Raw genomic sequence first — 12,872 nt, 5'->3', positions numbered from 1 at the left:
ATTCATACTTCCACTAATGCCATTAAAATGCTTCTTTCATTAGTATTTCAGTTACGTCTAGGTCTTCATTTCTAGCAATCTCATCTGAAAACTATTTTTTTTAAAATGCCATTACAATATTTCTTCAGTACTAATGAAATGCTGTGGTGTTAATCAAGGCAACAACCCTCCCCCTGCCCATCTAATCATATTTCAGCTACAACGCTTGGGACTGAACCTCTCATCACTTTGATTTTATAGACAATAAAGCACAGAAATGTCAGTGGTAGAATGCAGATCAACAGGATCCTCATTATAGCTAATCTATTATAAATCCAGTTATCAGTTTTTCTATTCTTTTATACAGCACTTTGTGATCCACCATGTGAAAATGGAGGGACCTGTATCAGTCAAAATATCTGTACCTGTGCGTATGGATTTGTTGGTTCAAGATGTGAAACATGTAGGTATACTATTATCCATGTGTAAATTTATCAAGCTTTCCTACATTTTTGATAGCTAATAAATAATATGAGAGAAGAATAGTCACAATTTAATAGTACACATATATTATGATATCTTAACTGCATTCCTTGGTTTGTGACTGAATGTCACGTTGTCCTTGATCGATTTTTAACACCTCTCTACAAATATATCTAAAAGATGTTTAAAAGATGTTTCTGTGTGAATCATGTTAAAAGAAAATACTGTTAACTAAGAAAGGAAGGGGTTACATGACATTTGAATTTCGGTTTTAATAATCTAATGCTTGAGAAGCTTTCAGTGGCTGCCTTGGATTTCAATCAGCATAATTTAAAGCAAAATTCAGGTACTAATAATTGGCATAATTAACCTTGCTCTAATTTGTTTTTCAGTGGTTTGTAATAAGCATTGTCACAATGGTGGGAGATGTGTGGCACCAGACGAATGTCAATGCAAGCCTGGATGGAGCAGTCCTTTATGTGAAATAGGTAACAACATCTTACAAAGTATTTCCATGAAGGCACAGCATGCAGTACCCATAAAACATTTATCTGGGCCTGGTATCAAAGTATAACGCAGCTCCACCCGTAACCACCATCCCACACAAAAAACTAACTTGTCTTTTGTAGAATACTGAATAATGCCCCTGTCCTTACATTTGTAGCTGCTTGATTTGTTTTGAAGACTAGACAAGGTAACATTTGGCATTCATGTATATTAATTATGGTATGTGCAACTGCCAAAAGACACAGTACTCTAATATCAATTCTCTGTACCCTTTGCCCACATGTCTGGTTCTACCTGTGACTTTCATACATTCAATCCAGAGGTCTCTTAGACCATTCTGAAAGCACTGAGCTGGATGCATTTCCCTTTGATTAGGAAAAAAAACAGTGCATCCGTGTCTTAGATAGGTGAAAACAAGGAAAGTAGACTAACAGCCAAATGTGAAGGTGAGTTGTCTAAAGCCAAGGTGGATGACTCAGTCTTAGGTCTGTACGCAGCCTCTGAAGCTTCTTTTGTGACTCTTGGGGACCTTCAAAAATGATTACTAAGTTTTAATGTGGCAGAAGGGAAAATGTTTTATAGTATGACTGAAGAGTAATAATTTTAATGGTATTAGTTTTAATTAAGTAGAAACAAATAAAGTCAAACATTTAATTTTATGTTAGCTAAACCTATTACTTCCTGGAGTATAGACTCTGGCACATTATCCTAAGAAAAGTAGAGCCCTCAGCCCCAAAGAATTATTATGTGTCCCAAACCCTCAAGGAAGGACCATAAGTGGAAAAGCACATGCTTTGAAGATGTTTGTAAGCAGCAGCATCTAGCATCCCCAGATAAGGCTGGCAAACACACGCACACACACACACACACATTCAAATTCTGCCAGTCACTATAGATGAGGAAATGTGGGTCCTTTTAACCTATAAGCTGCACTTGGCCTTGGTGGAAACTACACTTTAAAAATTAGCTGGGGCTGGGACAAATGCTAAATCTGATTTAATTCCATTTAACTTTCATTAACACATATTTGCTTTTTCCTCTTGTGATAGGAGTATACTGTGATGGCTGCTTTGGGTGGGACTTTGTGGTAGTGCCCAGTGCCATTAAGGAATCCCAGGTTCTGAATTTCTATCATAGGCAGGAGTGAAGTAAATGGAACCAGGGGTATCATTTGGTAAAAACTGGTGGTGGGCAAGTTTTGTATGGCAAGTTTACACAACTTGGAATGCACCAAGCAAATCAAGCAAACAAGCCATAAACAATGCCCAAGTAATGATTCAATAAACCTGCTTCTGCTGGGACCACTTTTCTGAATTATTAACAATCTAACAGGCTACAATATAGCACTAGTGGGCTGTCTTTATAAATCTCAGGTTGTACATCCTGACACATGGCATTGGCTATATACAATATTCCATTTTCTGATTAATACAAAATGAGAAAAAAGGATCACAATATACAGTAATCAGTGTAACCCTGTAAGTATTATTAGTGTTAATATTATTTCTGTCCTATTTTTCCCTATAAGTCTAATGTGAAGAAAAGCAGTCTTCTAAATGCTCTTTAGATTCAAAGGAAACAGAATGGCACAAGTCAGTTTTCTAATTGGCATTATTATGCAACAAAAATGTAATAAACGTGAATGCACTAACAGTGGAGTAAAAGATGTATTGTATTTAGCAATAAACACGGAATTTATTACATATTTTATGTTGTTTCTTCCAGTTTATATTAATAACTCTTAAGAATCACATTTGTATATGTGACAGCTTGTGTATCCAGGTCAAATAAGGCACAGATTTGTATTAAAGTACTTGAATATTAATGGTTCTCATGGCAATTTGCTTCAATTAGTTTTCACTGATAGTAGTACTGTACTACACATTTACTAACATATGCAAACACAGAAATAAGCAAACACAAATATCAGCCAAAATTACTTATGTCTAACTGTTCATCTTAATTCATACAAGTTAATATACTTTATAGATTTGTTCAGATCACTAGATAAACATTGAATAAACATTGAAATATATATTTACAATTCAATTCATTTTATCCTCAGACAATAAAGCAAGTCCCATTCCTCTTAAGGTGTTTTGTCTTATTCAAGACAGGGCAACATGGATGATTTTTGTACATAAATGTCAGTTTCTATAGTTGATAGATTTTCTTGATAGAAACCTCATTTTTTTACAAAACTGCTAAAATACTTTATGCTATAAACGGTAAATACTGGCCAGTATATGATGGACTTCAGTGTTATCACATTTCATCACAGTCAAAAAAGTCTTACTGTTTCCACAATGGACAGGGAAGGTAGAAACTTTTCTGAAACTACCTGAGAAATAGAGATGCACCTGAAGAAAAAGATTGCAAAACAAATATTAAATAAAATATGACTGTGATTCTGCATGAGAAAATGTCTCATTGCTCATAATCCAATGACAGTTTAGAAAAAATATGGGTCTGTGGCCATTGTTTAAAACAGGATTGTTTTCTGCTCTTCATAAAAATATGGTGAGGGAGCAGGGAAGAATTTGATATTTTCCTCCTTATCTAAAATAAGTTTTCATTTTATTTTTCTTTGGGACAGCTGTTTGTAAACCTGTTTGCCTAAATGGTGGGACCTGTATTCGCCCAAATATATGTGCTTGCCCATTTGGTTTCTTCGGGCTTCAGTGTCAATCTGGTAAGATGAATAAATTAAATTCTAATGATTAAATATTGCTTCCCTTCCCCAATTATTTTATATCCTTCCCGATTATTTATTGCATCTTCAGATATAGCTTCATTCAAAAAAATCCCATATGCTAATTTGCTGGTATATTGTTTAAATGAGATGCATAGTAAGACCTTAATTGAAATAGTGCTAGATAATTGCCCTGTATTATTTTAAAGACAGAAAGGGATATATGAAAATAATATTTTGCATGCATCATGGCAAACAGATTTGTAGTTCAGAATGAACTCAATTTTAAAGTGTACAGTACATTGGCAAAATATCACAGTATAAAGACAGTGCTTTACTATGCCAGTATACTCAATGTTGTAAGCGAGAGCCTGATAGTCAGTGTGTTACCTTAAATGAAAGTAAATGGGAGGGATAGATGGTAAGTTTCCTTTTTGTTCTATCAGCCAGGAGATAAATTCTCTTTAACTGATTTACATCCACTGTTTTTTCCCTCACTTCTTGAACATCTGATATAAACTGTTGTTACACATACAATTATTTTTTTTTCCTAATCTAATCTAATTATAAGACTGTTAACAGTCCAAAATATGTTACCCATTTACTAGTATAATTCATTTGTATTGCAGCAGTCCATAATTCCTTCCTGGTCAATATGTCATAGATGTTTCAATGTGAGATATATTAAATTATATTATGGTCAAGGTTGAGAGAATTTCACCCACTCCATTCTTTGGTTTCCTCTGGTTTGCTCTATTCTAATGGAATATGGCTTAAGAAGGAAATTTTTGAAAACCATGCACAGTTTGCCATAGCTTTCTGTTATTAATTGGTTTGCTTATTCATTACTTATTTACTAAAAAAGTTTATATGCTATCCATCTCTTAATAGCTCTAGACAGCTTAGAAATATTATTAAAACAAACGTTAAACCAGTAGCATCAAAAAGTCAAAGAGTGGCAAATTATTTAATAATATGGGCCCTGATTTACAAGCAGAAGTTCCCCACTGATGACCTAAAGAGTGTATGGGAATGGGCAGGGTAATAACCGTGCCCTCATCTCTTCACATTCCTCATCTCTTTCTTACTATATATCATCCATCAGGGCAACCTGTACTTTAGAAATAAGACTACTTGGAACTCTGAAATCAAGGGATAAGGTATAATGAGTACAATTTTGAACTTTTGGAGGTCCATGGGAATCACAAATCACATTGGTAAGGAGAAGGGGAATTATCCAGAATTGTGTGTATTGCAGGCTACAGATAATGCCTTAACAGAATTAGTAGCATTTCAGGATAGATAAAGTAAAGGTGTTAAATCCAATGCAGTATTTCTGGGTTCTGCTCATATAATGAGAGTGAATACTTTTCCCTTGCAGTCTTTCTTGCTATAATAATATGTTCCAGGGGATCCCACATCCTCTGTAGAACGTTTTGAAGTGAGCAAGTAAAAGGACCCCTTCATGGATCACTGCCTTGTCCTGGCGAAGGGGCTTGCATAACTCAGTGAAGCCATGAGCTATACAGTGCAGGGCCACCCAAGACGGACAGGTCATGACAGAGAGTTCTGACAAAATGTGGTCCACTGGAGAAGGAAATGGCAACCCACTCCAGTATCCTTGCCAAGAAAACCCCATGGACAATGTTAAAAGGCTAAAAGATATGACGCCGGAAGATGAGCCCCTCAGGTCAGAAGGTGTCCAATATGCTACTGGGGAAGAGCGGAGGGCAATTCCAAGTAGCTCCAGAAAGAGTGAAGCAGCTGGGCCAAAACTGAAAGGACGTTCAGCTGTGGATGTATCTGGAAGCGAAAAGAAGGTCCAATGCTGTAAAGAACAATATTGTATAGGTACCTGGAATGTAAGATGTATGAACCAAGGCAAGCTGGATGTGGTCAAACATGAGATGACAAGATTGAACATCGACATCTTGGGAATCAGCGAACTGAAATGGACGGGAATGGGTGAATTTAATTCGGGTGACCATTATATGTACCTCTGTGGGCAAGAAACCCTTAGAAGAAATGGAGTTGCACTCATAGTCAATAAGAGAGTGGGAAAGGCAGTAATGGGGTACAACCTCAAAAATGACAGAATGATCTCAGTGCGTATCCAAGGCAAACCATTCAATATCACAGTCATCCAAGTCTATGCCCCAACCACTGATGCTGAAGGAGCTGAAGTTGACCGCTTCTATGAAGACCTACAACACCTTCTAGAACTAGCACCAAAAAAAGGTGTCCTTTTCATCATAGGGGATTGGAATGCTAAAGTAGGAAGTCAAGGAGTAATCGGAATAACAGGCAAGTTTGGCCTTGGAGTACAAAATGAAGCAGGGCAAAGGCTAATAGAGTTCTGTCAAGAGAACAAGCTAGTCATAGCAAACACTCTTTTCCAACAACACAAGAGACGACTCTACACATGGACATCACCAGATGGTCAATACCGAAACCAGATTGATTATATATTTTGCAGCCAAAGATGGAGAAGCTCTATACAGACAGCAAAAACAAGACCAGGAGCTGACTGTGGCTCAGATCATGAGCTTCTTACTGCAAAATTTAGGCTTAAATTGAAGAATGTAGGGAAAACCACTAGACCACTCAGGTTTGACTTAGATCATATTCCTTGTGAGTACACAGTGAAGGTGATGAATAGATTTAGAGGATTAGATTTGGTAGACAGAGTGCCTGAAGAACTATGGACGGAGGTCCGTAACATTGTACAGGAGGCAGCAACTAAAACCATCCCAAAGAAAAAGAAATGCAAGAAAGCAAAATGGCTGTCTGATGAGGCTTTACAAATAGCTGTGGAAAGAAGGAATGCGAAAAGCAAGGGTGAAAGGGAAAGATATAAGCAACTGAATGCAGATTTCCAGAGAATAGCAAGGAGAGATAAGAAGGCCTTCTTAAATGAACAATGCAAAGAAATCGAGGAAAACAATAGATTGGGGAAGAGTAGAGATCTCTACAAGAAAATTGGAGATATGAAAGGAACGTTTAGCGCAAAGATGGGCATGATAAAGGACAAAAAAGGCAGGGACCTAACAGAAGCAGAAGAGATTAAGAAGAGGTGGCAAGAATACACAGAAGAACTATACAAGAAAGATCTTAATGTCCCTGATGTCCACGCTGGTGTGATCACTGACCTTGAGCCAGACATCCTAGAGAGTGAAGTCAAGTGGGCCTTAGGAAGCATTACTAACAACAAAGCTAGTGGAGATGACAGTATTCCAGCTGAGTTATTTAAAATACTAAAAGATGATGGTGTTAAAGTGCTGCACTCAATATGCCAGCAAGTTTGGAAAACGCAACAGTGGCCACGGGATTGGAAAAGGTCAGTTTATGTTCCAATTCCAAAGAAGGGCAATGCCAAAGAATGCTCAAACTATCGCACAATTGCACTCATTTCACACGCTAGCAAGGTTATGCTCAAAATCCTACAAGCTAGGCTTCAGCAATACATGAACCAAGAACTACCGGATGTACAAGCTGGGTTTCGAAGAGGCAGAGGAACTAGAGATCAAATCGCCAACATTCGCTGGATCATGGAGAAAGCACGAGAGTTCCAGAAAAACATCTACTTCTGCTTCATTGACTATGCAAAAGCCTTTGATTGTGTGGATCACAACAAACTGTGGCAAATTCTTAAAGAGATGGGAGTACCAGACCACCTTACCTGTCTCTTGAGAAATCTGTATGCGGGCCAAGAAGCAACAGTTAGAACCGGTCATGGAACAACCGATTGGTTCAAAATAGGGAAAGGTGTACAACAAGGGTGTATACTGTCACCCTGCTTATTTAACCTATATGCAGAGTACATCATGAGAAATGCCAGGCTGGAAGAATCACAAGCCGGAATTAAGATTGCAGGGAGAATCATCAACAACCTCAGATATGCAGACGATACCACCCTAATGGCAGAAAGTGAAGAAGAACTAAAGAGCCTCTTGATGAGGGTGAAAGAGGAGAGTGAAAAAGCTGGCTTGAAACTCAGCATTAAAAAAACTAAGATCATGGCATCTGGACCCATCAATCCCTGGCAAATAGAAGGGGTAGAAATGGAAGCAGTAACAGACTTCATTTATTTGAGCTCCAAGATCACCGCAGACAGAGACTGCAGCCATGAAATTAAAAGACGCTTGTTCCTTGGGAGGAAAACTATGGCAAGCCTAGATAGCATATTAAAAAGCAGAGACGTCACCTTGCCGACAAAGATCCGCATAGTCAAAGCTATGGTTTTTCCAGTAGTAATGTATGGCTGTGAGAGCTGGACCATAAAGAAGGCTGAGCGCCAAAGAATTGATGCCTTTGAACTGTGGTGCTGGAGAAGACTCTTGAGAGTCCCCTGGACTGCTAGGAGGTCAAACCAGTCAATCTTAAAGGAAATCAACCCTGATTGCTCTTTGGAAGGATTGATAATGAAGCTCAAGCTCAGATACTTTGGTCACCTAATGCGAAGAGAGATCTCTTTGGAGAAGACCCTGATGCTGGGAAAGATTGAAGGCGAAAGGAGAAGAGGACGGCAGAGGATGAGATGGTTAGATAGCATCACTGAAGCAATGAGCATGAAACTGAGCAAACTCAGGGAGGCAGTGAAGGACAGGAAGGCCTGGCACAATATGGTTCATGGGGTCACGAAGAGTCGGACACGACTTAATGACTAAACAACAACAACAACAACAAAAGTAAAAGGAAGGAAGTTTGATTGGATCATTGTCTTTAGACCATTGGGGAAAAAAAGTGTCTCAAACCCCTAAGGGAGATCAGATGAATAATGGATACAAATGTTCATTTGGCCCCCATTGCACTTGATGCATTAATATTCATATTGTCTACGAGAAGTATGCTACTAAAAGAGAGAAAGCATTATGAATTTCAGTTATATCAATGAGTTTTAGAGAGGAAATGTAATTAGGAAGAGAAACACAGACTGATAATCATAAGATTTTGTACCAAAATGTAATTGCTGTCCATGTGAAGGCAGAAAGAATGGGAAAAAAGATCCTTGATCATATCCTGAAAGACAGAGTGAAGACAGTCCCACCCCTGATAGCAGCAGACAACTGCAATTTGTCACCGGTTGTGCTAAGCTTCTATCAGAGATTTTGCACTTAGCTCCCAATGTTCAAAACTGCCTTTCAGTTTCTCACTTAAATTCACACACACCTATTTTTTTCTTACCAGCAACTTTTGGAAAACAATGCTAACATTATTTTTTTCCCCTGTTTAAAGTAATCCAATCATTGTGGTCTAATTCATGTCATCCAAGTCTTATAATTCTTATTTTTCTCTGGTAAGGAAAGTTAAAAATCAGAGGGATGTTGATCAGTAAGTATAATACACTTTTGTTGATTCAACCTGTACAAATCTCAGTCAGGTCAGCCCTCTGGAATATTAGTAGTATGGTGACATTGTAATATGCAGTATATAATTTACAATTTGGAGAAAATGTTTTGTTGACTTATATTCATCAAATCATGACTTCGCTGGGGACTATGCATTTTAAATAAATAAATAAATAAAATGTTTTTTTTTTAATGTAAATGGTTTAACAAGATAACCTTATTAAACCTAATTATGTCTATGATCTAAACATAAGCACATTTATGCCTCGTTAAATACCCATTAATAATGGTTTGAATTATATTATTGTAAGTTTTTATTTTTAATTGTGTTTTAAAGAAAACTGATATTGTTTCTTAGCTGTCTGTGGTGGAAAGATGAGGAATTAAAGTAAAAACAGTAATTGTAGTAGCAGTAATACAATAATAGTAATAATAATGATTTTCACTAAAAGCATAAGGTAGAAATCTTAAATGGGCAACCTCAGAGAAAGTCTGATTGAGACCCCCTTCTGAGTAGACGTGTGTAAGACTGCACTGTAAAGCAAACACCTAAATACAGTGGTACCTCGGGTTACGAATGCCTCTGTTAACAAACTTTTCGGGTTATAACCAGCTCCAGCCGCAAAAATTTACCTCGGTTTGCGAACTCCGCCTCAGGTTACGAACTGGATTTTCCCTCCCGTGACATTCCCCCATTTTCCCTCCCGTGACATGGTCCGTGGCCATTTTTCCGCCCCTGACATGTCCACGGCCATTTTCCGCCCCTGACACGTGGTCCACGGCCATTTTTCCACCCCTGACACGTGGTCTGTGGCCATTTTTCTGCCTCTGACACGTGGTCCACAGCCATTTTTCTGCCCCGACACGTGGTCTGCGGCCATTTTCCGCCCCTGACACGTGGTCCACGGCCATTTTTCCACCCCTGACACGTGGTCTGCAGCCATTTTTCTGCCTCTGACACGTGGTCCACAGCCATTTTTCTGCCCCGACACGTGGTCTGCGGCCATTTTCCGCCCCTGACACGTGGTCTGCGGCCATTTTCCGCCCCTGACACGTGGTCCACGGCCATTTTTACGCCCCTGACACGTGGTCCACGGCCATTTTTCCGCCCCTGACATGTGGTCCACGGCCATTTTCCCACCCCTGACACGTGGTCCGCGGCCATTTTTCTGCCTCTGACACGTGGTCCGCGGCCATTTTTCCGCCTCTGACACGTGGTCCGCGGCCATTTTCTGCCTCTGACACGTGGTCCGCGGCCATTTTTCCGCCTCTGACACGTGGTCCGCAGCCATTTTTCTGCCCCTGACACGTGGTCCGTGGCCATTTTCTGCCCCTGACACGTGGTCCGTGGCCATTTTCTGCCCCTGACACGTGGTCGTAGGGAGGGGTACTCTCCCTCCAAGCAATAGCCGCCTCCCTGTCCTCCACGCCAGAATGGATTAACGGTAATTACATTGAACCTTATGGGGAAATTTCCTTCGGGTTACGACCAATTCGGGGTGCAACCAGAGTCACGGAACGAATTAAGTTCGTAAAGCGAGGTTCCACTGTATATTGGTTTAACAGTGCAATCTCTCAAATTTCAATAACCTCATCTTTGGTAACAGGCTATATAGCTGCTGCCCTACATATACTTACCTGAAAATAACTCAGTGGAACTTTTTTGTTAGAAGACGTATATAGGACTGTGTTATTCGTAAGCAGCTAGTCCACTATGACATTTCAACATTCTTTCAGGCCTTGCAAATTTTGTATCATCATGCCTTGCAATAGATTATCTTGCTACTGTGGATTTACTGGAAAGCTCTAAGACAACCAAATTTCAGTCTGAGTCACACATGGTACTAAGCGATTAATTCTTTAATCATAAACATAATTGCATAAACATAATTGGCAGTGTTTGCACGATACCCCATAAACTGTGGTGGCTGAAGTCATACAGTGAACTGAACTGAAAGAAAACAAACCACATTATGACTTACTTCATATATAAAGCTAACCACTGCGGTGTATGCTAGGAAGCATACCTCAATTAAAGGAAGTCCTTTGCTGGGAGGGCTTCTGTAAAAAATCAGATTCTACAAGTAATCTTTAGTCCTGAATATTGGTGTGGGCACAGTATTACCAAAGCCTTAGGCTGCTGAAGTCTGTCCTACTACTGGTAACCTTAGTTTATTTGTTTACATTATAATTAGCATTCTGCAATCCTCCTTGTAAGAACAATGGGCTGTGTATGAGGAACAATCTGTGCTCCTGTATGGAGGGTTATGTTGGAAGAAGGTGTCAGAAAAGTAAGTTTTTCCACTTCGCTTTAACTTTCCAAAAATCTCTTGCCTTAGAAATACATTATTACCTAGGGAGGTTTCTTATCACAAGCATATTAAACAGGACATTTCACTTGGATTAATGCTCTAATCTTTCCTTTTTATATCATGGCACGTATAGCAGCAGCTTTACCACAAAAGGCAGTATTTCCATTTACTAGAGGTTTCCTTACACTATATCCCAGTACATTAATGGCACTATCATTGCATCAAAGACAAGAAAAGTTTAAGCCTCTTTGGTTCTGATCCTGTCTATGTATACATTTAAATTCATTCCAGCTGAATGGAGAAAATCTGTAATGGGAGATGAGCTAATTAGATGGCATTAAAGTTAGTCAGGAAAGTTATTAAAGCCCAATCCACAAGCATTGACTGAGACCATTTAAAATGTCACTGCTTTCAATCCTTCTAGTCTAATTAATACAGTTAGTTAATGAGTTGTGTGTATATGTTTTGCTTGCCTCTTTTTTCTTTATGAGTCACGGTGCTCTCTGTGCCTTCACATTTCTCTTCATATTTGACTCCTGTGTTCTTATGGGAGGTTGCCTTGTTTTGGGTAGCTGTGCATGTTCTACAGTAGTTTCCTGTCCCCGTCATTCAAGGAATATAAGGCAGGTGAAAATTCATTTTCTTACCTCCCCTCGATGTACACTTCTACCAGTCTGAAGACGGTGGGCAAGGAACAGCTAATCAACCACAAGTGGCCTGAAAAGATTCTGCAATCCTCCTGGTAAGAGCAATGGGCTGTGTATGAGGAACAATCTCTAGGAAAGGATGTTCTCTATCTTAAAAAGTTTTCACTACCGTTCCTCACTAGGAGGGACTGCAGGCAGGGGAACCACTTAGCAATGATGTCATGTTTTAGAAAGTCTTCCAGTTCATTTAGTTAACAGTCTTAAACTGAACATTAGTGTTCCCGCTAATTCACACTCTTCCCAAGATATTTGCTAGATTACCCCCCACCCCCACCTCCTCTGTCAGACTTCCTGTAAAAGGCTGAAAGGCACCAATATGCTTTTCTAGCTTTAAAAACCATGTAGAAAAGGTGTATGGTGGCCACTGGTTAAGTATGAAATATATTTATGTGCCTGCCTAATGTGATGCCAGAAATAGCTGTCATGGTTGGAATAAGTTAACAGGTAACAGTTACACTGATAAAATGTAGCAATCTAATACATTGTATAACCTCAGAATGAGAAGTAATCTTGGTCTGCAATAGTTGTGGTGCAGGTATAATATTTAAAACCAGCTCCACATCAGGCAAGTTTGCTGTGTTCTGTTTAATTACTGAGAATTGAAGTACAAGTAGTCCTCGCTTACCAACCATTTGTTCAGTGACAGTTCAAAGTTATGGGGCACTGAATAAGGAGATTTATGACCGGTCCTTGAGATTGCAGCCACCATAGCATCCCTGTGGTCATGTGATTGAGATTCAGTCACTTGGCAACCAGTGCACATTTACAATGGACTCAGCATCCTGTAGTCACGTGGTCACCATTTGCAACCTTCACAGCTGGCTTCCGACAAGTGAAGACAATG

At 39.2% G+C, this 12,872-nt stretch overlaps 1 protein-coding gene across 4 annotated transcripts in view; it reads left to right on the top strand.

Moving 5' to 3' along the window:
• LOC103050933 (von Willebrand factor D and EGF domain-containing protein-like) overlaps positions 1-12,872 on the top strand; it is a 245,855-nt gene that overhangs the window by 192,379 nt on the left and 40,604 nt on the right. For all 4 annotated transcript variants that reach the window (XM_088146520.1, XM_088146519.1, XM_088146518.1 and 1 more), the window contains exons 23-26: positions 347-442; positions 855-950; positions 3,566-3,661; positions 11,205-11,300. In XM_088146520.1, the coding sequence (XP_088002646.1) occupies positions 347-442; positions 855-950; positions 3,566-3,661; positions 11,205-11,300 (384 nt within the window). The remainder of the gene's footprint in view (positions 1-346; positions 443-854; positions 951-3,565; positions 3,662-11,204; positions 11,301-12,872) is intronic.

This window comes from Python bivittatus, unplaced genomic scaffold, assembly GCF_059951505.1.
Source record: "Python bivittatus isolate LINGU-HERP-01145 unplaced genomic scaffold, Pbiv_v1 ctg000480_np1212, whole genome shotgun sequence".
Classification (NCBI taxonomy): Eukaryota; Metazoa; Chordata; class Lepidosauria; order Squamata; family Pythonidae; genus Python; species Python bivittatus.
The sequence above is the reverse complement of the archived record's forward strand: the minus strand, read 5'-3'. Positions and strand labels throughout refer to the sequence as shown.